This window comes from Heloderma suspectum, chromosome 14 (assembly GCF_057233095.1).
Source record: "Heloderma suspectum isolate Gila_16-S chromosome 14, 16-S_ref, whole genome shotgun sequence".
Lineage (NCBI taxonomy): Eukaryota > Metazoa > Chordata > Lepidosauria > Squamata > Helodermatidae > Heloderma > Heloderma suspectum.
Window position 1 is genome coordinate 10,720,414 of NC_139471.1, and position 25,292 is coordinate 10,745,705.

Sequence of the window (25,292 nt, forward strand, 5' to 3'; positions counted from 1 at the left end):
ATCAGAGGCAGTGTGCCTGTGTACACCAGTTGCTGGGGAACATGGGCGGGAGGGTGTTGATGCACTCGTCTTTGCTTGTGGGTTTCCCTTGGGCAGCTGGTTGGCCACTGTGTGAACAGGATACTGGACTAGATGGACTCTTGGTCTGATCCAGCAGGGCTCTTCTTATGTTCTTATGAAGAAAATCAGCCACCACCAGTAAGAGTCTACTTTGTGCCCATCCCCAATTACTGTACCAACCATACAGCAGGGCCACCCATTACAGTCATTTTATGTGACATTATTAGGAATATGGGGGAGCCGTCTCACACCAAACCAGGGCGTGGTTTGAAGGCACCCACCAGGCTCCCCACCCCTGCTGATTTCTATTTTATTTCTTAAGATTAAAATATATATATAATTGGGAGCCTAGCATGCTGCAAAGCAAAGTGGTACCCTCCAGCATCATCTTTATTTGGGTTCCAAAGAGCGGTGCTGTGTTTTGGAGCTCAGCCCCCACCTTTGCCTTGTACTTCGGTTCTTGGGCAAGTTACTTTTCTTCTAGCCTCACCTGTTTGCCTTTTGGGAAATGAGTGTTTTGTGACCGGCCATGTCAGCCATTTTGTGAGGGCGGCCATTTTGTGAGAGCACCCACGACATCAGCTCAGCATTCCAAATGTGCCCACTCTCCCAAAAAAGGTTGGGGACTGGAGTTCTGAGAAGGCCTTGTGTCCCTTCAAGCAGTGCCTATAGGCAGGCTCACCTTTGCCTTCCGTGGACACTGAAAAAGGGTTACTTTACTCGTGCTGGACTCAAGCAGAGAGACGCTTCCCAGCTCCTCTCTTCTTCCCCTCTTGAGTAGAATTCAGGGCCAGATATTCCTTCCTCCCCCACGCCCCCTTGTATTGGGTGTCTGTTCAGTGAACATTGAAGAGTATCACTTCTGGCAGGTACCAAATATAATTTCAGCAAGGGGCACCATGTGCTTATTTACAAAAATCTACCATGAAATTAAACAGCCTTTCAATCAGTCACTCACAGTGGCGGGCAGCTTCCATAGAACGGCTAACAAATTCCAGGCTGGTTTAGCAGTATGAGTTGGCGGCAGCAAAAGCAAGAGTCTGGTGACGCTGTAAAAGGCGATGTCTTGTGTCATGGGCTTTTGTGGGCCGGAAGCCCACTTGGTCTGACACGTGCCTGATGAGGTGGCCTCTGGGCCATTAAAGTTTCTGCCACAGTAAACCTGTTAGCATTTTATGGTGCCACAAAACTCCCTTTGTTGAAACAATAATGAAAGATCAACAGATGTTTGTTTCTGTGCAAAGCCTTTGAATTGGAGAGGTTGGGGGAGTTTGTATAATCAGAGCTGGGTGCTGTCATGAGTGCTTTTCCCCTATTGTGGCACATGGACCCTAGACACCAGATGATGTTCCCTGCGTGGCCAGTAGGAGGCAGGCTATATCCAAGGATGACAGCTGGGCGGCTGAGGAATCATCCCTTTCTCTCAGGCCTCAGTCATTCTTCTCTCCTCGGTAGAAGGGGCAGCAGTTTCGGAGCAGGAGCAGATACCTATTTCCACTTTAACTTTTTCCCTCAGAGTGCAATTTGAAGAAGGCTTTATAGCCCTTGATTCACATCCTGGGGCAAGGTACAAGGCCATTTATTCTCTAGCAGCACCTGTGGCCAAATAGTAATCTCCTGAGACACTATTTGGTGGCTGCTTCTTAACGGAAAAAGGTTATCTACTCTAGATTGACTAGCAGCCGTTCTCCAGGGTTTGGGGCAAGAGTTTTTTCCAGCCCTACCCAGAGATGCTGGGGATGGACTCCAGGACCTTCTGTGTGCAAAGCAGGTCCTCTGCCCCTGAGCTAACCATTCGCGATGGGTGCTCGTGATGGACACATCGCCACAAACGAACTGCCACCCGGATCGCTCCAGCCCATTTCCAGGCACACCAGGCAAGCTCTATGAATTGGTCCATAGCCCAGGGCTCTCCGCTGCAAGTTATGAGATTAAGAACATCAGAGGAGAGTCCTGCTGGGTCAGAATCCATGTAGTTGAGCACAGTGGCCAACAAGATGCCTCGGGGGAGCCCATGGGCGTGTCATGAGAGCAATAGATCTCTCCTACTATCGTTCCCCAGCGCCTGATATTCAGAGGTACACTGCCTCTGAATGGGGAGGTTCCATTTAACTATAACGGCTAATAGCTGTTGATGAATCTCCTCCTTCATCGTGAATATCTGATCCCCTTTGAAAGACATTTAAGCCAGTGGCCAACACCACCTCTCGCAGTTGCAAATCAGTAGCAGCAGCAGTGAAGACAGGGGCGCAGAAACTCTGCCCCAGAGTGCCACTACCCCTTCCCCCAACCACTGGTGGTTTGGTGGCTTCCCAGCTTTTGTGCAGTTTTTCCCCATTAGTTCCTGGTGGTGCCAGCTCCAGGTTTTGGGGGGCCCTTCAGCAAGACACCCTCCTTCCCACAGTGAGCTTCCCTTCTCACCAGCATGGTCGCCAGCTGCCCTTGCTGCTCCTCCTTTTCCTCATCATTGCTCCCACTTGCTTGCTTGGCAGGCAGAGAGCCAGTGGGCAAGGAGGCCGTGGCATCTCCTGCTTCCCCTTCTCACCACTGCTGTCATCTGGGCCAGAGCGAGAGGCCGGGGAACACGCAGGTTGCGATGGGGCAGAGGAGGAGCAAGTCCAGGGGGCTCTTGTCATTGGGCCCCTGCTGGGTTGTGAGCCCTTGACAGGTGTCCAGTCATGCCGACCCTTGACGCCGGCCCTGGTTACTGGCAGTAGGAGCTTTAAGCTAAAATATACTGGTGTTTTTGGCCCAACTCTTTTTGTCTTTGGCCACACCCACCACTTGAACGCGCACATACACACACACACAGACCAAACTTCTCTGAAATTTATTTCAGCCTTTGGGTTGAAAGAGGTTCAACAGTCCTGAGTTAAGAGAATGAGCTTCACTTGGTGTTGTTAGATAAGCTGCTGTTTCTCAGCCTCCTCCTTTCTCCCGGATCTGGAGTGTTTTAATAGGGGTTACTGACATAATTTATGTTACGCACTTTGAGCACTTAGGGGGAAAAGGTAAATAAATACCAAGTTGCCGCCGTCATCACCATCGTCATCATTTTATTTATTTTATTTATTAATTAGATTTATTAGCCACCCATCTGGCTGGCTACCTGGCCACTCTAGGCGGCGTACAGTACCAACAACAACACGAAATACAACAAAATTACATATTCGGCTGAAAAAAACGACCTTGCTCTAAAAATCCCTAACCCACCTGAGATGCCTGCCCTGAACAGCCTGGTTTTCAAAGCCTGGCAGAAGCTAATCCAAGCCTGAAACAGCCAGGTTTTCAGAGCCTGGGAGAAGCTCATCCAAGAAGCTCATCTGCTACCGATTTGCAAGTGCAAGAGGCAGTGTTGGCCGCTGGCTTAAATGGCTTTAAAAGGGGATTAGAAATTCACGGTGAAGGAGGAGGTTCATCATTATTGCAAGCATGAGGAGTGTAAGCGAAGTGTGCTCTGTTTAAAACCAGCCTCCAGACAGGGGCCTCTAAGGTGAGGCGATTGGTTTGTTATTTCAGCAAAGCTCCGTCCAACCTGTTCTCCCCCTTTCCCTCTCTCTTTACTCTGCAGATGCCACAGAGCACGAGCCAGCTGTCTCTCCCCTGCTGCCGCGGAAGGAAAGGGTCGTTGCGGACAGTGGTTTAAATGAAGACGACCGCTTGCTCCCGAAAGACAGAAAGACCAACCTCTTCAGTGCTCTGATCAAGAAGAAGAAGAAGATAGCCCCGACCCCTCCGAAGCGCAGCAGCTCCTTCCGTGAGGTCGAGAGCCATCTGGACCGCAAGGGTGGGGGTGAGGAAGAGAACAAAGACGGCAGCAACGGAGCCTTGAGCATGCACCCTGCAGACACGGAGGACCGTTCCAGGTTCCAGAGCCCCGGCAACGAGGTTGGAGTCACCAATGGGACTGTGGCCGGGAACTCAGGGTTACTGTCCCCCCACCTCTGGAAAAAATCCGGCCCCACGACCAATAGCCGACCAGGGGCCAATGAAGAAGAGAACAGCTTGAACTCCAGCAAGCGCTTCCTCCGCTCGTGCTCGGCCTCCTGTGTGCCCCATGGGGCCAAGGACACAGAGTGGAGGTCGGTGACTCTACCCCGGAACCCGCAGCCCACGGGCCGACAGTTTGATTCCTCCACCTTTGGCGGGCACAAAAGCGAAAAGCCCGCCCTGCCCCGGAAGCGGGCAAATGAGGCCAAGGCAGACCTGGTTCCCAGGGGGACAGTGACCCCGCCTCCCCGGCCACTCAAGAAAAGCGAGGATCCTCCCGAGGACGTATCGAAAGATGCCGAGCCCAGCCCGGGATCCAGCCCGCCCGCCCTAACGCCGAAACTCCTCCGGAGGCAGCCGCTCATCCCTCCGGCCGTGAGCCTCTCCCACAAAGAGGAAGCTGTGAAGTCCAGTGCCGTAGGAGCGGGGCTGGCGACGGAGCAAGGTCCGGCGGCCAAAGCGGGTGCTGGCGTGTTCCTTGGCATCGGCAAGGCTGCTGCTGAAGAGCCGCGACTGAGGAAGGCCAAGCGGGCTGCAGAGAAGGACAAGAGCAAGCACGCCAAGCTGAAGCCGGCCCCGCCACCTCCGCTCTCCTCGGCCCCCTCCGCTGGCAAAAGTGGCAAGGGGGCCCCCGGCCCTAGCCACGACGGGCCGGAGGGGTCCGTGGCCAAGGGCAAGCAGCCAGCTCAGGCTGCAGACTCCGTGAATGCCGAGACCCCCAAGCCTGGTGTGTTAGTGGAGGGGATGAAGAAGGCAGCCATCTCCTCTGTGCCAAAGCTCCCCTCCTCTTCAAAGCTGCTCCTGATGGCAACATCCCCCTCTCCTGCCTCTCCCTTCTGTGCCCCCACTGCCTCCTCTGCCCCAAGCACGGACCAGCCGACCTCCACGGCCTTCATCCCCCTCATTTCCACCCGCGTCTCCCTGCGGAAGACCCGCCATCCTCCCGAGAAGATTGCCAGCGGCACCGTCACCAAGGGCACGGTGCTGGAGAGTTCCGAGGCACTGCGGACGGCCATCAGCAAAAACTCCGAACAGATGGCCAGCCACAGCGCTGTCTTGGAGGCAGGCAAGAACCTCTACACCTTCTGCGTGAGCTATGTGGACTCCATTCAGCAGATGCGGAACAAGTTCGCTTTCCGGGAGGCCATCAACAAACTGGAGAACAACCTCCGGGAACTCCAGATCTGCCCCGCCACAGCCAGCAGCGGCCCGGCGGCCACACAAGACTTTAGCAAGTTGCTCAGTTCCGTGAAAGAAATCAGCGATATCGTCCAGAGGTAGCAGGAGCCAGCAGATGTCTCTGTGTCATCAGCAGACTGTGGGGTTGCCACGGCATTATGCGCAAATGGGGGACTTTGGGGGACTTTGGTTGGGGCTGGCCCGATGCTTTTTGGTGCCTGAGGCGGAAGAAAGCAATCGCACGCACACATAGGCGTATTAACATGGGGCACAATTTGCTGGAGAGTTCTCCCGTGCAAACCCCATTGAAATAGACAGGAGCTGTGTGAGAGCAGCTCCCATCGATTTCAATGGGGTTGGCAGAGGAGGACTTGTGCTCCGTGGGTCTCTGCCTGCCTCCCTCTTGGCTGCCCTGAATGGCACTCAGAATCCACTGACAGAGACGGTTGCCTTTCTTTGGGCCACCCTTGCCATCAGGCGTGCACATACCCAGCCCTTCACTGCAGGCCTAGCCCAGAAGCCAGGGACTCTTTGAGAGATAGAGAGATGTCTTTCCCCCTGGTGCCTTCTTTTTCTAACCCGGATTTCCCTCCGGCCTCTCGCGTACTCGAAATCCTCTTATCTGTGCACAGTTCTTGCCTTGGGGGATTTAGCGAGACTTAAAATGTCGAGGTTGCATCATTTCTCATATTCATATTCATATTTTATTACTTTTGGACTGAGCATTACATCGGAAGCTGGGCCTGACGGGCGTGGCCGTCAGGACTGGTTTCTTTGGAGGGATCCATTCAAATGCCTTCCTCCTATCCCCCCCCCCCCAATGGTGTATGCTGATAGCAATATTCCCGCGGCGCATCCCCCCATCACCATTTTCTCTCCCCTCCCCCAGTGTTAAATTGGGAACTGGCCATGGGTGGAGTGTATGTGTGTTGGCAATGATGCAATGTGTTACCAGAAGGGCTTCCACCATTATCCACACCCACTAATCAAAAACATTCCCCTCCTTTCCGAGAAATTAACTTGGGGCTGGAAAGAGACAACCAGGTCGTCAGTTAAAGCAGAAATTCCCCAAATGTGTGTCACTGAAGATCTCTTGCAAGTGTCCTGCTAGAAATAACTTAATTGGGAAGCTCCCGGGAGGTCAGAATATGCATCCATACAGGGGGTTGCCCGTTTGCATGAGAGGCCCCGCCGGCCTGGCTTCCTCACAATCACCCTTCCCTGCAGGTGTGCCCTGCCTCAGGTGTGATTGATCCATTCATTCCTGACACGGAGATGCAGTAGAAGTGCAAGAAAACATCTCTCCTTTTGGAGGCCTGCTTTGGTTAAATTTGCACAGTCCTGATGGACAAGCACTGATATCTCAGCGGTCGCCTTTGCTAAATTTCTGGCCGTTGAGGTGAACCACTTGGAATTCACCACCCCTTGACTAAAATCCTTCTGCCCAAATCACCGCTTTTGCCTTGCCTCACTTACAGGGAACCTTCATTGGAGGGGGGATCAACTTTAATTCTGTTGGATCCATTTATTCCCACCCCCTTCTTGAAGGATTGCATGTGAGGTTTCTCTGCCATTGTTCGAAACCGCTGGGAAAAAAACTGTCAGAGGTGCCTTTGCCCATGTTCTTTTCTCTGGCCTTGGCTGCATCTAGAGGGAAGCAGGAGGAAGTTGCAAGAGAACTGTCCCAGGCATGCAGTACAAATCTAGGATAGGAAGAAAGTGACAGCCTTTGGGGGCTGACTTTGAGCTGATTCACTTTGAGCTTCCATTAGTAGAAACGACCTGGAAACTCCGTGCATTGAGAGGCTCTCAACCAAGGTAGAACCACTCCTGGACTGTACCGCTTCAGAGTTCACCTAGGGAATCACATGATTGAGTGCTCCTTCCCCTTTTAATCACTCCCTGCACATAGAAAACAAACATGTCGGGGTCTTCTCCCCGACATTCTAGTTTTCTGCTTGTAGGGCTTTGTGTCCCCAACCCCACAGGGGGAGCATTTGATCATATTCACACTGTGCATGTAGAAGTATGAGCCAGGAGCAATTTTATCAGCAGAATGAGATGCTTATCGAGAGAACCTCTTAATCATGAGGAATAACTAGGCCTCCATTGCTAAATAACCACCACGCTTCTTCATCTAGCCAACCAAGCCTCTTCCCCATCACCTCGTCATCCTCACTGCCTTGACAACAGTGCCAACCCTACATGCCATCTTCCTGACACTATTGCTCAGTTGCGGACCAAAGCCCTGCTCAACAGTTTACGAACCGCACTGTTTACCTCCTTTCGGCCTGAAAAGGCAGACACAAGACATCAAAAGGATGATTCGCCCTTTCTGTTACTGACACACACACACACATACACACACACCCCTTGCATCACAGCAATACTTTTTTGTGGCTCTTCAGCACTAACCACTTTTAATTATATTTATCCCCTCTCCTTTAAGATAAATTCAAGTGTGAGATTTCTAAGACTGTTTGCCCCCCCCAACACACACACGCACTTCCTTGCCTAACTGACATGTTTTGTACATGACAATAAAAGCAAAAATGAAAACATGACCACAATCTGCCTTTAAAGACTCATGTGTGCTCTATGAAAAACAAAACAATTCCTTTACCTGTTGGATTGTACTGTTTTCAGAGGGTACTGATATTTTGTGGATAATCTATTGTTGCCACTATAGTATACATTTGTATCTCAGTATTACACACAGCTTTTGTAGGCATTTTTTCCATTGTATAAATAGCTGTGTCTCTTTTCTCACTTCTGTAATACCCACAGGCCTCGGTCTTTTTCCTCCTCCTCCTCCTCTCCTGCTTATGATTGTCCAGTTCAAACCCCTGCCCCACCCTCTACAGGGCTTTCTCCTTCTCTGACTTCGTGTTTGTTTTTTAAATAATTCCAGATTTTCTTCCTTAGTATTTTTTAAAATAAATTGATGTCCAAGAAAGAAGTGTTTCTGTTAAGTAGACTCTCAAATTTAGATAGCTAAACATACATTCACACACTTCTGTATGCACATGCCTGGGTACATTGTCAGTGCTGAGCACAGGAGCTGAGTACATGGGACGTGAAGTGCAAATTGTAGTAGGATTGGGACCAGATCTGGATGGACCATTGGAAGCAAATCCCCAGGAGCGGTATAGACAGAGATCGAGTCTATTTCTGCCCAGGGTTTGGAGCCAAAAACACTTTTGCAGCACATAGCATCTATGGCGGTCTTCCCCAACCTGGTGCCATGGTAGCTGGGGATGATGGGAGTTGCAGTCAGATACATCTGAAAGGCACCAGGTTGGAGAAGGCTGATCTGTGGCATCAGCATTAATCTGAGATGGCCCCAGTTGTGGAACAGAAGAAAGAGGGATAGACTTCATAACACTGGGAAATGGGGAAACTTCTTTCCAGGTTGGAATTTTCATTTAGGCTGCTCTCTAGTGAACTCTCCCTTCACTTTATGAGCATGAGGACCAGAACCTTGATATTGTTTTGGTATTCCCCCCACTATCCCAACGCCCATTGAAACCACAAGTCCATGCCAAAATCTGGTCACATGGGGAATCAGTATGTTCTTGAAACACTGGCAAAATCAGAGTGCTTTCTAATGTTTGCTTTTATCACAGGGTATTGACAGCAATCGCAAGATAATTTTACCGTGTTTATTATCCCCAGTTTACCTCTGTACAGCGTGGTTTGTACCCATCCTTCCTGACCTTAGTAACAGAGGTTCAAGTCCTCTAATGCCTGACAAGCTGCTTAAACCTAGTTGTGTGAGCCTTTGAGAGAAGCACTTCTATCTCTGAATTTCTTGCATTGAAGCATTCTGCGTGTTCAGAAGCCCCTACAAAAGTTGCTGTTTCAGATTAGGCGAAACAGCTCATCATACGGCAAAACCTCCCAGAATCTGCCTCTTCAGACTGTAGGCAGGGAGTTGTGTGTTTCAATGCTCTTCCACAAAAGGAAACCCTTGCACATAGAAAGCCAGTGTATCAGGGAGAATCTTAAACTAGTACAGTGCTACCTGATGTCTGGTTCTGGAGCATGGATAAGAATCCCTGAAGTTTAGGTGAAACTGTGTGCAGGACCCTTCCTATTCTCTTCTAGGAACTCTCATAATTTTTGTGAACTGGCCAAAGAACTATTGGGTGGTATAGACAGACAGACAGACAGACAGAGGCATGCCTGCACATGCAACAACAAAATCGTGTATACGCCACAAATGTATTTACCCTCCTGGATGATAATGGACAATGCCCTTGTCTACGCATTGCAGTGGAGACAGCGGATCTTTGCAACATGCCGATAGCTTAATTCTGACAGCCTTAGAGCCATTTTGCATATCATGGGGCTGCTGTAGCGGCCCTGTGTTCAGGGTGGGTCGACTGAATTGCCTTCCGCCATTATAAGCAGAAATGGGGGGTGCAGAGTAGGTTGCATGGGTTATACTGAGAAAATGGTTCAACAGGCTGGTTTGAAACTTGGCAGTATAGGAGAGGTGGTTTTGAAGATGCCCTGTGCTGCTACTGAGGTAGAAGGGGCAAGAACGGGCTTATTTATAGGAGTTTAAAGACTGTTGTGGAATGTGGGTGGTATTGGTAGCTGGTTGGGTACTTGTGATGTGGAATGGTAGCTTCAGTTCCATATTACCTACTCCAGCCAACAGACAAATCTGGTACTTAGATTCATGGCCCCTGACAGCCATCCAGCTCCAAGGTAGTGGTGAAACTGGAACTAACCACAGCACGGGAAACCATGCTGTATGCATATTGCCAAAATAACGTGCCCGTTAAGGGCGTGGCTCTTAATAGCTATAATTTCCCAGCATTTTGGAGCTTGAGTGAATACGGAAGACCCTTAACACGTTAAACGGAAAGGTTTTTTGTTAATTGAATTGTAGAAGCAGCCAGATAGGAAGTGCTGGTGATGTGTGTTTCCTATCCCACCCCTCTTCCCTAACACATGATGTGGTTCTTTATATACAAGGCCACCTGGCTTGAATATTATTGCTCTAGGAAAGACTGCAGAGCAATACTAGAAATTTGGCATTCCTGCTTGAGGGGGCTGAGCCTTTAAAAAGGGCTGAAAGGGAGGAGGAGAAGGAATGATGGCTGCTTGCCATAGGAATATTATAGGAAACTGCCTAATATGCAGTCAGGCCTTTGTCCCATCTAGTTTAGTATTGTCTATGCCAGAGATAGGCAAAGTGTCCGTGGGTGCTGATTTGCCCCCAGGCACCTTCCTTGGCACCTTTCAAGGTGCCCCACCCCTCCTAAATTTTCTCTTACTTTTTTTCCTATTGGCACATTTTTGAAGGGCAGCTGGGATCACTTCTAAGCAAAGTGGGGGCTTCCAGCTGCTGCCATCTTTTCCCATGAATGCCTCTGGGCTACATGATGGGGCCGAGAGATTCTTGGGAAATGAAGATGCAGGCGACTGTAGACCCATGCTTTCTTCTGCAGTCCGCCCAGCCACCAAGAAAAAGAACGGGGTGTGGAGAAGTAGACACTGAAAAGTGTAGGGTCAACGAAGTTGCTTAGCGTGTTGTGGCTCAGACCCCACTTCTGCCTTGTATGCAGTCGAGTGGGGAAATTACTTGTCCTTTGTGAGTAGTCATGCCTCCCGTGACAACCATTTTGTGGTGGTGCCCATGACAGTTTCTCAACCCAATGGGGCCACGGGTCCAAAACATTTGCCTACCCCTGGTCTGTACTGTCTGACTGTGGGTCTCCAACATTCCCAGCGCTACCTATATATTTTAAGGTTTGGGGATAAGAGCGCTGGCTCCAGACTTAAGTCATGCTTAGAGTAGATCCATTGAAAATCAATAGGACACATTAATCGTGGCTAAGTTCCATTGATTCCAGTGGATTGACTCTATGACTAGGATTGGATCCAACCCAGATTTCTTGAAGACAGAAATGCCCTCTGCCTAAGGTGATTTTCTCCAGTCTCAGACCACCTCATTCTCTTAACAATGTACTTAACAGGGATTTGATAGTTGTGCTTTCCTGGATTTGAGTGCTCCATTGTAAATCAAAGATAGGTAGTTGTGTGGGCTCATTAGGGGAAAGAAATCCAAGTAGGAACCACAAGACAAGCAACAACAAAAATGTGTCTCTATTACAACTGTATTTTACATTATGTATTGTGCAAGTTTTTCAGTTTCACAAAACTCTCCTACAGACAGGATGCCAAAACAAAATGAGGGGTGGGGGGAGAGATCTTTAAAGTGCGTGGTAGTGAGCCCCATCCTCAGCTTTCCGTCTTAAGATGGGGACTGAGGAAGCCCACTGCAGACTAATCTGGATAAAACCCTGAGCCTCATGGGACAAAAATTATTGGACTATGCAAAGCATGCTGGGATAGTGAAGAAATGGAGTTCTCCTCCCTGCCCCTTTTAATTAGCAATTAACAAAATCTGTCCCTGGTCCTAATCAGAACTCACAAGTGCTTTGGAAGGTGGAGAACAGAAGAAGACAGACCGGTCATCCTTCCATTATCTTTAAAGTTTAAGGTGAGATACCAAAGCTCTGTGGCAAACCCTGGCATCTCAAGTTTACAAGGAGCCCCGTGTGAAACTCTGGACAGCACCTGCCAGTCAGATGCTAGATGGACCAACGACTGATTCGGTATAAGGCAGCTTCCTATGTCCTTATCCCAAGACTAATTATATAAAACTCAGTGCAACCCAAACTGGGAAGTGATAAACACCCGGCTGGTTTTGGTAGCTGCCCCAGGGAAGAGTTAATTGAGCCTTTAATTAGAGAAAGGAGAATCAGCAATGCTGGTATGTGGCATTGTAGATTTAACCAGTTCTGGATCTGTTGTTTCTTCATTTTTCCTTCGCTGGGCCCACACAATCATAGTGCAGGTAGCTCTGAGCCGTTTGCTGCCGGTGCCCCCTTTGAGAGATGGAAAGCTGGAAATTATTTCCGGCTCGGAGTGCCTTTTACCAGCTTTGGCTGGTTCGCCAGCTACAGCCTCTCCTGGACAGGGATAGCTTAGCCACAGTGGTACAGGCCCTAGTGGCCTCAAGACTGGATTACTGCAATGCGCTTTATGTGGGGCTGCCCTTGAGGCTAATCTGGAAGCTGGAGCTAGTGCAGAATGCAGCAGCTCGGCTGTTGTCAGGAGCTGCCCCTTTTCAGCAGGTAAGCCGTTTGCTGAGGGAACTGCACTGGCTGCCTATTCGCTACTGGGCCAGATTTAAGGTATTAGTACTAGTGTACAAAGCCCTAAACAACTTGGGACCAGGATACCTGAGAGAGAGCCTTCTTTACCAACCTGCCCAGTCACTAAGGTCATCAGAGGGCTTGCTCCTAGTGGTTCCGCATGGCCTGGTTGGAGTCCACCAGGAAAAGAGCCTTCAGAGTGCTGGCTCCCTTCCTGTGGAACTCTGCTTTTGGAAGTCAGGCAGGCGCCAAGGTTGTGTTGCTTCGGCACCTTCTAAGGACATTGTTATTTCGAGAAGTCTTCCCTGAGTGACTAGCCGTGGTTTATTAAGTTCAGAATCTGTTCTTTCAAAATGTTTTAATTGTTTTAATTATGGGTTTTTATTCTTTTATCTTGTTGTTCACCACTCCGAAATCTTTGATGTATATAAATATTGTAAGTAAATAAATAAATAAATAAATGCATTTTACATCTCAGGAATAAAAGACTTGCACACAATTAGCAGCCATGTTGAAGTTGACCTAGATGCTCCATTTGCCTCTGGGTAGCAGACAGAGTGGGGTGTGAGGGCATGTGTTCCTTTGGCTGGACCTGGTCAGGAGAAGAAGCGTTCCTGTACTGAATGGAGCGAGCCTGGCGGGGGTTAGGACAAAGTAGCGGCAGTGGGGTTGAAGACTAAACTTAGCCTAATACAGTGGGAGTCGATTTAACAGATTGATGCATTTAACAGTTTGATAGCTCCAATTTTCAGGGTTATTGAGCCTGAATGTGCAAGCACCCTGGAGGGGAAAAATAGTGTTTGTTTATTTGGTGTTTTGGTGGTTGAAATGGTAATGTTTACTGTCAGGCCTGCCTTTAATGCCCGCCTGCACTTTAGATGGAACTTGGCAGAAAGATAACTTCAGCTTCCTAGGTGGAAAATGTCAGAGAGAGAGAGAGCGCATCTCTACACCAGCCTAAAATCCCACATTTAAAATGGGGATTTCTGCTTCCGTTTTAAATGCAGGATCATGACAGACTCCCTTTACACATGCTTCCTTCCTCCCGTTTCCCCCCCCTTTCCCCTTTATCTGAGTCTTCCATATGTTTCATTATACAGCCACTAGACGGTGCTGTGGTCTAGCTCCTCTTATTGCGAGTTGTCCTCTTTTCACGAGGTAACTCAAGCACTGTAATTTCATAGCTCATTATTTCTGATCTTTTACAAAATGGAATAAAGGTCATTTAGTGTGGGAGACGCCCTGGAGGTTGACAACGTCATCCAAAGGACCCGCAAACTTCCTTGAGTAACCAATCTCAATAGCAGGATAAAAGTTCCATGTGAAGAAGCCCAGAGAGAGAATACCAAAGGAAAACACTTTCTGACTTCTAATGGAACTTCTTTGCATAGATGCTAAGAGCTTACATTGTACATTATGTAATGGCCGGGTTAAGCGTCTCAAGCTTAACACTGGGATAGGCAAAGAACCCTCTTTTTTCCCCAGGCCTCTGTTTATGCAAAATGGTCCCTCTGGTTCATGATGTTAATTCCAGATCCTTACAGATTACTGTGTATGTTCAAACACAAGTGTGTGCAAAAGAAGGTAATGTGTGGGATGAGTCTCAAGGGCCAAACAAAATGGGGATTCTAAATGTGCAAGCACCATGAAAAAGGGTAGGTCTGTAGTTTAATTCTCCCCTCCCATGGAACGCCTAATGGGATTTAGGTGTGTACTGATACCATGTTGTTTCCACTGCTCACACCTGTCAACTTCAGCCACTCATGGAGGAGAAAGAGACAACATTGTTGTGGACCCAGGGCTCACAGGGTCCAAACTTCAGGAGCTTTTGAGGAGCAGGGATGCTGATGCCATTTGCCAACCCCATCAGAGTTCCCTATTCCCTCTGAGCTTAGCTGCAGTAGCAGTATTGTTCCCTGCTGTAAGGTGAAGTCTTTGGGGACGGCTTGGTCTGGGACGGGCCATTAAGCTCCATTAGCTTTACCAAAGACCCAATCCTGGTGGAGATGAAAATGGCTAAAACTGGAGCTGTGTGCAAATGGCCTCTCAAAATTCTCCAGAGTATTTGTGGGCAGAGAAACTGGGGGGACAATTTCACCAAATTTCTCCAAGGGGAGGAGAAATCCTCCAACAGTTTCTCACAGGTAGTGCTCACTATGGGCAGGGGTTCTGGCACAGCTTCTCTTTTTTTTTCCTAAGGGCTTTTGGTTTTTTTCTGCTGTCACTATTAAGTTTGAGGCTTCCCCTTTTCTGCATCGTTCTCAGGGCATTTTCTTATTTATTTTGGTGGTGTTTCTGAGCTTACCGTATCACTGCACTGTGGCGAAGGGCACTGTGTGTGTGTATTTTCTTTCTATTACACATCTCCCAATTGCTCTGCAGCCTCCCAGGCTGCCTGCGCTTCCTGATCTGCAAAAGCCCTACGGCAGGTATTATTTTATTAGGTCTCCCCCTGGGCTTGAATTGAAGTGTGGGAAGCTGAGGAGGCTGCAGGCTGCCACAGAGATGATTGTGCAGTGAAAGGCAGGACACTTGTGTACGCCCCTTGGCCACCTCCTATGTACGGTCAGCACAAGAACCCCAAACCCAACTTTTGAGCATTTCCCTGAAATTTCTTCTCCTTTGAATTGCTTTTCGAAAGCAATTCCCTTTCTATCAGTTGAATGAGAGCGGTTGAAAAAATGTGGGAGAAATTTTCAGCACAGCACTAGCTAGAACAGGTGCACTGATACGGATCAACACTGCTGCCTGAATTTTTGGGCTCTCCTTAGGGATGTGGCTGTGGAGACTGTCACGATGAGCGCCCGCACTTCAAAATTTACCACTGCACCACTGAACACAGGACACTGTGGTGTTTGAGATGCTCTTTAAGGGAGAGCAGCGTGCCATCTGCGGGGTCATTCAACCCTGCCCCTGCTTTCTGTCTTGGCAAACTTCCCCTGTTGCTGGAAGAAGTCCAAGGTCAGGGGTTGGAGTGGCTGTGAGAGAGTCACTTTGGCTCCGTCACTTTGTCCGTTTCAGATGATCTTTTCTGTGTAGAGAAAATATCACCTGAAACTGACAAAGCGGCTGATCCAGCAAAATCTTGGTCCTGGTTCCTGTTCCCTTGGCAGACCTGCCACCGCCTCCTGTGTGAGAAACCTCTCCTTGAAGTAAGCTTGGCTCTCAGATCTGGGAGTGAACAAGGGCAATTTTTTGCTGCCCTCCACATTTTCTCCCCTGTTTCAGAGAAGAAGTTCAGCAAAGGAATAAAAAGCTTTCCGCATCTTTGCTTGGCTTGACCTGTGGCTCGATTCTTGCTTCACCAGCCTACCTTGGAAATGATGGATGGCGTCCCTTCGGCATTATGATAATTTATAGGTGGACCAAAGGTGGCAAGGAGGGTTTTTAAATTAATGGAGCTGTGTCCGTGAAGAGAATCCAGAACCAAGTTCCCTGGAAGACATCCACACTGGATGCCATTTCTCTTTAAAGTTTTCATACCACCTGCTAATGCTTCTTGGGCTGAAACCTGTTGCCAGTTGCACGTGGCAGTGATGTATCCAAGCACCCCCCCCCCCAACACCGGGGACAATTGTCTCCCAGTCATACACCCCTCGGGATGTGCACTGTTGCATTGGAGCCCTTTAAAAAAGTGCCATTCCCAAACTGACTTTTCACGTTGCTTGTGCAATCACCCTGGCCTGAGTTCTGGCCAGCAATCCTCTCTAATGATTCAAGAGCCCTCTTCTTTACTTCCTGGCTGGCAAAATGCAGTCCATCTTAGTCCATCTTAGCAATGAGCAGGGAGTTGGCCTCGATGGTCTTATAGGCCCTTTCCAACCCTACTATTCTATGATTCTATCATTCTATGATTAGCTAAAGTAAAAACAGGATCTCAACCCCCACCCCCCACCCCATACTACACTTTGAAAGTTTGGATAGCTCTGGGTTTCAAGAGTGAGAGGTGCATTAATAGAAATGTGCACCTTTATATCAACCGAGCAATCAGTCAATCTTTATTTGCCCAAAACCAAAAAGTCACTTCAAAATAGGAGAGAAAGGGAAAAGCTCAAAACAAATCCACAACAAAGCATAAAGTCAGATAATCACCACTAATAAATATAGTTATTGTTCTGTCTGATTTTAAAAGCAACCGTTGCAAATAGCAAATATGTAACATATTTGTTCTGATCAACCAAATTACACATTTTCTCAAAATCTGACATCTCAGGACAAGAAAGAAAACTGGATAAAAATCTCTAGGTGCCCTATACAATGGGCAGTTCAACAAAAAATGACAGATGCCCTCCACCTTTCCCTATCCATAAATGCAGAGAAATTGGTTCTATGGAACTTATAACATTTCATGCTTATTCCCAAATGATGGTGTTTTTTCTCTGTCATGTACTTCCTGCAAATCAGCTTGGTTGGATGACCCCAGTTCTAGCGGCATGAAAGAGGATGGGGGAAAAAATTATTCTATCCACTTTCTCTGTACCATTCATAATGTTCATAAACCCCTATAATGTCTCTCAGTTATCTTCTGTCTAAACTAATAAGGCCCTGCTGTTGCCCTTTGGATCATTTTGGCTACATTATGCATATTTTCCTAGAACTATACTAATCCTTTCCAAGATGGGCCAACCAGAACTTTACCCCCTATTGCAAATTTAGCCTGGTTTGCAGAGATCTGTTAGGGATCAGATCTTGAGCAGAGTTCAGGTTAGGCTTCTCAGGTAAGCAATTTGGGAAGAGATCAGCACCACAAACCGTTCCAAGTGGTGTTGGGGCTGGACGCCACACAGAATTGTCTCTATGTTGCTCCAAGGAGCAGAGCAAGGCTGAGACTTAAGTAGGAGTTTGGCTGCATTTAGGCTGGTTGGCCCCGCCTCTGTACTGACTAAGGCTTGGTCTCTTAAAGGGGCCTGGCCTGTTTTAGCAATCTCAGGCTCCAGTGACATGGGGGTGACTGAGGTATGCTAATGTCCTCATGGCCCGAGCCCTCAGAGTCTGAGGATGGTATTGCAACCTCCTCTGAATACAGGGGAGCCAACTCCTTGGGCCTTTCTGGAGAACTTGGTCCTGGTGAGATGGAAACCTCATGATGTGGCCAAGTCATCTTGGCCAAGTCATCTTGGCCCCATGGCCAAGTCATCTTTCCTGAACCATTGCCTCTGGAGCCTCTTCTTCTGAGGAGGGGGGGGGGGTCAGAAGCTGCTGAAGACTGGGCCTGGTGGGCCTGGTGCATAGCACAAATGCAGCAGGGCTGTCTTAAGACATTTTTAATACACACTGCTATCTAAAGAGTAGCCAGTGTGGTGTAGTGGTTAGAGTGCTGGACCGGGACTTGAGAGATCCACATTCTAGTCCTCTCTCAGCCATGAAGCTCCCTGGGTGACTTTGCGCCAGTCACTGACTCTCAGCCTAGCCTACCTCACAGGGTTCTTGTGAGGATAAAACGGAGAGGAGGAGGGTTATGTAAGCCACCTTGGGATCCTTGCAAAAGGAAAAAAGGCAAGATAGAAACATAACAATAATTTTTAAAAAATAAAGCGGGGGTGGTGGGAATCCTAAGATCATAATGTCCAGAGTGTAAAATTGCCTAATAGCACTGCTGTGTGCAAGAGGATATGGGCCGCGGTGGCTTAGTGGTTAAGACGCTGAACTGCAGACTGGAAGGTGGGCAGGTCAGCAGTTCGAGACCCGAGTGCTGCGTGACGGAGTGAGCTCCCGTCTTCAGTCCCGGCTCCTGCCAACCTAGCAGTTCGAAAGCAAGAAATTGCAAGTAGATAAATAGGTACCGCCTCGGCGGGAAAGGGAACAGCGTTCCGTGCGCCTCAGTCATGCCGGCCACATGACCACGGAAGCATCTTCGGACAGCGCCGGCTCTTTGGCTTAGAAACGGGGATGAGCACCGCACCCTAAAGTCGGACACGACTGGTTGGGGACACCTTTACCGTTTGTGCAAGAGGTAGACACCAATTCAGGTATAATACTACATTGAATCTATTGAAAAGAAAACATGGGGGGAAAGCACAGTAATCTTGCAGTAGAGATGAATGAGTAACGAAGGCTTGAGAGTGAAATTGCTCTTTTTTGCATCACCAAGTGCTTCCAGCCACCCCACCCCACCCAAGGCTCAAAGGAAACTTGGCAACCCAGGAGTGAGTTCTGCACCATCCATCAAAATCTGCTCAGTGGTTTCCAGATCATGGATTCAAGTAAATCAGCCTTCCCCAACCTGGTGCCCTTGAGATGTTTTGGTCTACAGCTCTCAGCATTCCTGACCATTAGCACTGCTGGCTGGGCACCAGACTGGGGAAGGGAAGGGTGCTGTAAATATCTTTTTTTGGGGGGGGGGGTTCCCCTCCTCTTCCCTCCCCATCCAGTTTCTTATGGGTTGTATCTTTTTAGACCATAAGATTCTAAGCAGGGCCTGTCTTTTTTGCTGATTGACTGTAAGCCGTTCCAAGAGCCTTTATTGACTGAGGAATAGGGATGTCAGAGAAATCCGCAATGGAAACAAATGAGTACAGATTTTCATGAATCTGACTGGCAGATTCTGCAATGGACCGGCTTTCCCCCTGTTGAGTGGATTCCATAGACCTGCAAACTGTTTTCCTAACTTTCCCCCAAATATCATCATAGAATAATACACAAAAAAATTTAAAATGGCCAAACACGCACATTTCTCCCATAGGCTAATGTGTGAAATGCGCATTTCGAGGGGATTTGTGCATTTTCACACGTGTGTGCACATTCGGAAACAAAATTCAGATTCCAGTGATGGGCAGACAAGGGAACGAAAGGCACCTGACAATCAGCAAAACACAGACGGAACAGATTTTAAACAAGCCATACCTACTGAGGATTGGGATCAAAATACTTTAAGTAGTAGCAGCAGTAGTAATAATAATAATAATACTAATAATGATAATGATAATAATAAAAATATATGCCTCACCCAGCTCAAAGCAGGGAACAGGATCCCACCTTCCCCCTTAGCACCACAGTCTCCTAATTGAACTGGCTGCACCCACACAAGCTGGCAAAAGCCGATTTGGTCTGTTAGCCTCTCCGCTCACCCGCTTCCCAGCTCAGAAAAATCAACATTGGCTTTGGAGGCTCCCAATTAGCACAGCCCGGTGCAGTTTGAAATCTCTGTCCATTCATTGCAGCTCAATAGAAAATTGACGGGGTGAATATTTATTAAGGATTTGAACACTTAAGGTGGTGGCGGGGGGTATGAAATAAGGGAACTGTTTCCATAGTAACGTCAATAAAAGCTCCCTGCAGCTTTGCTGTTCAATCATAAAAACACAGGGATGTTCTCTGAAATTGAGGTCTTCTGCAGAATGGGACTCAAGCCGGGGCTACAGAGTGGTTTGTGAAGGATCCTGATGGTGGGCCTCTGCTCTCTGGGTCCTGGTCTTCCATTGCAACTTGGACACAGCCCGGTTGCTTTCCATCAGAAGTTTTATTTTGCAGAAGCAGATGAAGAGGCAATGGGGTTGACTTTGCTGGCACTTTGCGAAACAGAAAGGAGAATGGATGCTACCTGGACCTCAATCAACCCACAGTGGGTCTGGAACTGGCGATGTGAGGGCTGTCAGGCAGGGACTCAGTCTATGCATTATCCCCCCACCCCACCCCCAGTTCTCTGTTCCCCCATCCCAGCTTTGGCACCCAGAAATCAGCCATGTACGATGATTTAGCAGCCTTGCTGCCATCTAGGAGAAGGGCCATACCTCAGTAGGCTTTCCATACTGAAGGTCCCAGATTCAATCCCCGGCACCTCCAAGTTGTTGGAAAGTCTGGCCGGACTTACAGCAGAGTTGGCTAATATAGAGAAAGCACAGCAACACAGCATCCAGTATTGGAGGCAATAAACACAGGCTAGAGCTGATCTAGAAGAAGTTCAAATCAACTTACTTGATTGACACTTATTAGTGCTTTTATATACATAGTCCGGGAAGGTGATCTGACACTGCTTAACTACAAGCATCCCCTAACACTGGGTGTAAATAAGCAAAGGCATGAGATACTGTTACTTGCTTCCTTTCTGGGAAGAGCACATGGTGCTTTTGCAGAGGCAGAGAGACAAGAAGGAAGCGGGAGGGGAGAGAGCAGGAAAAAGGAGCTAGAAGTTACAGGACAACAAGGGCGATGAACAAGACAAGTGGCTGTTGATGTAACATGTTCTCTATCATCCCCTAGTGTCTGGAAGCTTGCAGGGTTGTTCCAATACTCCAGTTAGGGATGTACAAGCCTCCTAATGTCTGGTCCGGGGGGGCAGGAATCCGCCACGGAGAAATTCGGGCTGCTTTGGGCCCCACGGGTTCCTCTGGAGCCCTGCCACGTCGGCCAGAGTTGGCAGAGTGGCTCTCCAGCTTTCTAAAAAGCGCGATACGCTAATGGCAGCTGCCATTAGCCTATTGCGGGAAAAGTACAGCCGTCAATGGCGCGTTTTACGCCATTCACAGCCGTAAAGCACTTATTTTTACCTAAATTGCAGCTGTTTACAGCTGTAGTTAGGTAAAAGTAAGTGCTTTACGGCCGCAAATGGAGTACAAAATGCCACTTACGGCTGTAACTTTCCTGCGATAGGCTAATGGCAGCTGCCATTAGCGTATTGCAGAAAGCTGGAGAGCCACCCTGTGGGAACTCTTCCAGATGCAGAGATGAGTGCGGCTGGTCCATTGCAGATTCTGGAGGTTGGATTCTTTGGAACCTGGCCTCATTTGAGTCCACGGTGGATTTCTCCAGCATCCCTATATCCGGTAAGAGTGGGTCTAGGAAAGACGCCTCCTTGAAACTTTGGAGAGCTGCGGTCGGTCAGGATAGATTGGGGCTGGGCCCCATGTGGCCCCTCAGCCTAATTTTGAAAGCCCTGTGCCAGTGATCAGTTGAGAACTCTGGCAAGAGCGATCTGTCCAGGGAGAGAGAGAGAGAAGGGGGTGGCTGAAAGAGAGTAAAAAGGGAGCAAGGGAAAGAAGAAAGGTGAGACCCGCGCACTTTGAGCTCCCGCCTTGACCACAGCGGCCATGTGGCCCCCAATAGATGATCTATGAAGGAATGTGGCCCATGGCAGAAACAAAGCCAACCAGCACTGACTGGCAGCAGCTGGTCCAGGCAATATGGAGTGAGAAGGACCAGGCGTCTGACTCTGGATGTTGCTCTGTGAAGCTTTTATTTCGCAATCGTGGGATTTTACAGGAGGCCCACACGACATCTCCCTCTTGTGACCCTTCTGGGTTTCCTCACTGCTTCCCCCATCTTTTCCCTTACCATGGTAAATCCATTAAAGAAGAAAAGATGGAATGCCAGCATAATGCCTTCTGCTTGTTAGTACCAGCTGGAAGCAACCTCTGTCTGGAAACACTCTCCATACAAGGGAAGGCCCTATATGTGTTTCTAGGGGAGGGGCTGTAGCTCAGTGGTAGAGCCCCTGCTTTGCATGCAGAAAGACAGTGGTTCAGCCCCCAGCTTCTCCAGGTAGGGATGGAAAAGACCCTTGTCTGAGACCCTGGAGAGCCACTGCCAGTCACTGTCAACAGTACCCATCTAGACGGACCATCTAGACTCTGTATAAGCCAGCTTCCAATCTTCCTATTGTTAAACTGGCACTGAAAGGGTTATATAATTTTGCTAACAAAAGACTGAAGAGGCTACTTCAAATTGAAGAGGGCTAGTCTGATCTGGAATGGCTGAATGGTCTGAATGAGGGTTAAGAACATCAGAAGAGCCCTGCTGGATCAGACCAAGGGTCCATCTAGTCCAGCATTCTGCTCACACAGTGGCCAACCAGTTGTCCACAGAAAACCCACAAGCAGGACATGAGTGCAACAGCACCCTTCCGCCCATGTTCCCCAGCAACTGGTGTGCATAGGCCTGCTGTCTCTGGTACTGGAGGTAGCACAGAGCCACCAGGACTAGAAGCAATGGATGGACTTCTCCTCCATGAATTTGTCCAATCCCCTTTTAAAGCCATCCAAAGTGGTGGCCATAACTATGTCATATGGTAGAGAGTTCCATAGTTTAACTCTTTGCTGTGTGAAGAAGTCTTTACCTTGATCTGTCCTGAATCTCCCACCAATCATCTTCATGGGATGACCCCATCGGGCTCTAATATTATGAGAGAGGGAGAAAACTTTCCCTCTCCACTTTCTCCACACCAGGCATGATTTTGTACTCCTCCATCATGTCTCCCCTCACTCACCTATTCTCCAATCGGAACAATCCCAGCTGTTGCAACCTACCCTGATAGGGGAGTTGCTCCAGCCCCTTGATCACTCTAATTGCCCTTTTCTGCATGTCTTGGGGAGACCTACAAGAAGACCCCTTAAAAGATCCTAGACATATTTAAGAGGACCCCAGTCCTGCATTTGTAAAGGGCGAATCCTTAGCTTTGCCAGCCAGAATGAACATATACACAGTCACATGCTCTCTGTTGTCTGAGTCCACAAGAACTGTGACGGACAATGAGCTACTAAGATACGTCTGCATGGAGGTTTATAGATTGTTCTGTATCTTCCCATCTCAGTACTCGCTTTGACTCCGCCAGCTCTCAGCTGGCGGGATTCTGTGCATCCCAGATCTGTCTAGATGGCTCTTATATGGGGGCATACAGGATCAGTTCCTTCCTCTCTCTTTTTTTTAATGAAAAAAACACCCTTTTCATTAGCATTCCAGTTATCATTCCATCACAAATCTTCCCAATTCCATTATCAAAGCAATTTTATCTCCCCAGAGAGATGTCTGATGGCATGCCTTAGGTATGCTTAAATTTCAAATGATAACAACTACAGATTTTTAGCCACAGAGAAGATTGCTTCTAGGCTGACATTCTGAACCAGTTTTAAGTTCATAGAATCATAGAATAGTAGGGTTGGAAGGGGCCTACAAGGAGGAGCAACTCCAGGGGGCTCTTGTCAGCGGGCCCCAGCTGGGGTGTGGGCCATTGGCAAAAGCCCAGCCATGCCTACCATTGATGTTGGCCCTGCTTACCTCACCACAAGGGTTGTTTCACTGGACGGAGCTGTGTTGAATATGCAGTGACAATTTGAGACCGTGGCAAGGGAATCTCTCTCTCCCACTGCCTCTGTAAAATTAAGACTTTCTTTCTTTCTTTCTTTCTTTCTTTCTTTCTTTCTTTCTTTCTTTCTTTTTCTCTCTCTCTCTCCCCCCCCCTCCCCCGCAAGTGGTTTTTCTGAACAGGGAGGTAATTTCAAGGCCTCAAATCCCCTATCATGGGTTAAAGGTAGATGCAATCTGACAGCAAGGCAGGGCGCACTGTAAAATTGTCAGCCACTTTATCGCTTGTGAGAGCTTTAATAAATGTTTAATAAAAGGCCGCTCTCCCTAATTAGATCTCGGAGCCAGCCGTGCAATCTACGGGTCCGCTGAGCTTGCGGGAACAGCGACTCTGTCAGCTGCGCTCAAGCAAGGGGGCGGGGGGAGGCATCTATATTTATATTTGATGGAATTTCAGGGGCTGATGATGGGATCTCTGGCTGTCCTGCTTTCATCCTCAGTCACACACTGCCACGGTCCTGTTCTGTACGATTTTGTCACTGGGCCCTCTGTGACCTGACTCAATTCCTTCCCTAGACACCATTCAGGGACTGGGGGGAAGTGGCTATTCGGATATTCAGAGCATGTATTTCAGTCCTGATACATGTCAGACCAGCACCGGCGTCAAGGGCAGGCATGGTTGGGCACTTGCTAAGGGCCCACATTCCAGCATGGGCCACTGACTGACAAAAGCCCCCTGGAGTTGCTCCTCCTCTTCGCCATTGCGACCCGCTTGTTCCCCTGCCTCTCGCTCCGGCCCAGACAACAGTGGTGGTGAGAAGGAGGAGCGGGAGATGGCTGCCAAGCAGTCACCCACCATCCTGTTCCATCTGAGCTTAGCTGCAATTCCCACAGTAGCTGGGGGGAAACTAATTTTCCCTGCAACAAGATACTGCTTCCCCTTGTAACACAAGGTCCTTTGGGGCGCCTTGTTCTTGAATGGGCAGTTAAGACCAGTAGCGTTACAAACCTGCTCTTGATGGAGATAAAGCAACAGGGTTGTTGTGAGGATAAAAATGGAGGGGACCACCTTGGGTTCCTTGCCAGAGGAAAAAAGGCGGGATATACAAGTAATAATAAAATGTAATACAACTGCTCCAGCGGGTTTGTTCATCTGGATCAACGCAGCCGCCTGAGTTTTTGGACACTCCTTGAGGGGCGTCGCTATGGGGATCGCCACGAAGAGCACCTGCTCTTTGGCATTTACCATTCACACCACTGGGCTGAGACGCAATATCAGCTGGCCATCAGCTGGCCATCAGCGCAGTGAGCAGCTGTACGCGGCGGCCTCATGCCTCTGGAATAAGCTGCCATCGGGGGCCGTCAGTCACCATGATTTCAAGCTTTTAGGGAAAATGTACAAATGGACCCATTTCCTCCGGCCTTCTTCTAATTATTATTAATGTAATATATTTATTTGTAAATTTAAGGAAAAACTTACAAATTTACCTATTTCCTCTGGAAATCGACCTGCAAATTGACCTGCAAATTTACCTATTTCCTCTGGCCTTCTTCCAATTGTTATTAATTCAATTTATTTATTTGTAAATTTTAGGGGAAACTTACAAATTTACCTATTTCCTCTGGAAATCGACCTGCAAATTGACCTGCAAATTTACCTATTTCCTCTGGCCTTCTTCCAATTGTTATTAATTCAATTTATTTATTTGTAAATTTTAGGGGAAACTTACAAATTTACCTATTTCCTCTGGAAATCGACCTGCAAATTGACCTGCAAATTTACCTATTTCCTCTGGCCTTCTTCCAATTGTTATTAATTCAATTTATTTATTTGTAAATTTTAGGGGAAACTTACAAATTTACCTATTTCCT

General features: G+C 48.3%; 1 protein-coding gene across 2 annotated transcripts in view; it reads left to right on the forward strand.

The window, feature by feature from the left end:
* The window catches only part of ABL1 (ABL proto-oncogene 1, non-receptor tyrosine kinase), a 179,934-nt gene extending 166,207 nt beyond the window's left edge, over window positions 1-13,727 (forward strand). For both annotated transcript variants that reach the window (XM_084820822.1, XM_084820823.1), the window contains one exon: window positions 3,632-13,727. In XM_084820822.1, coding sequence (XP_084676948.1) covers window positions 3,632-5,331 — 1,700 coding nt within the window. In that variant the 3' untranslated portion in view covers window positions 5,332-13,727. The remainder of the gene's footprint in view (window positions 1-3,631) is intronic.
* The last annotated feature ends 11,565 nt before the right edge of the window (window positions 13,728-25,292 follow it).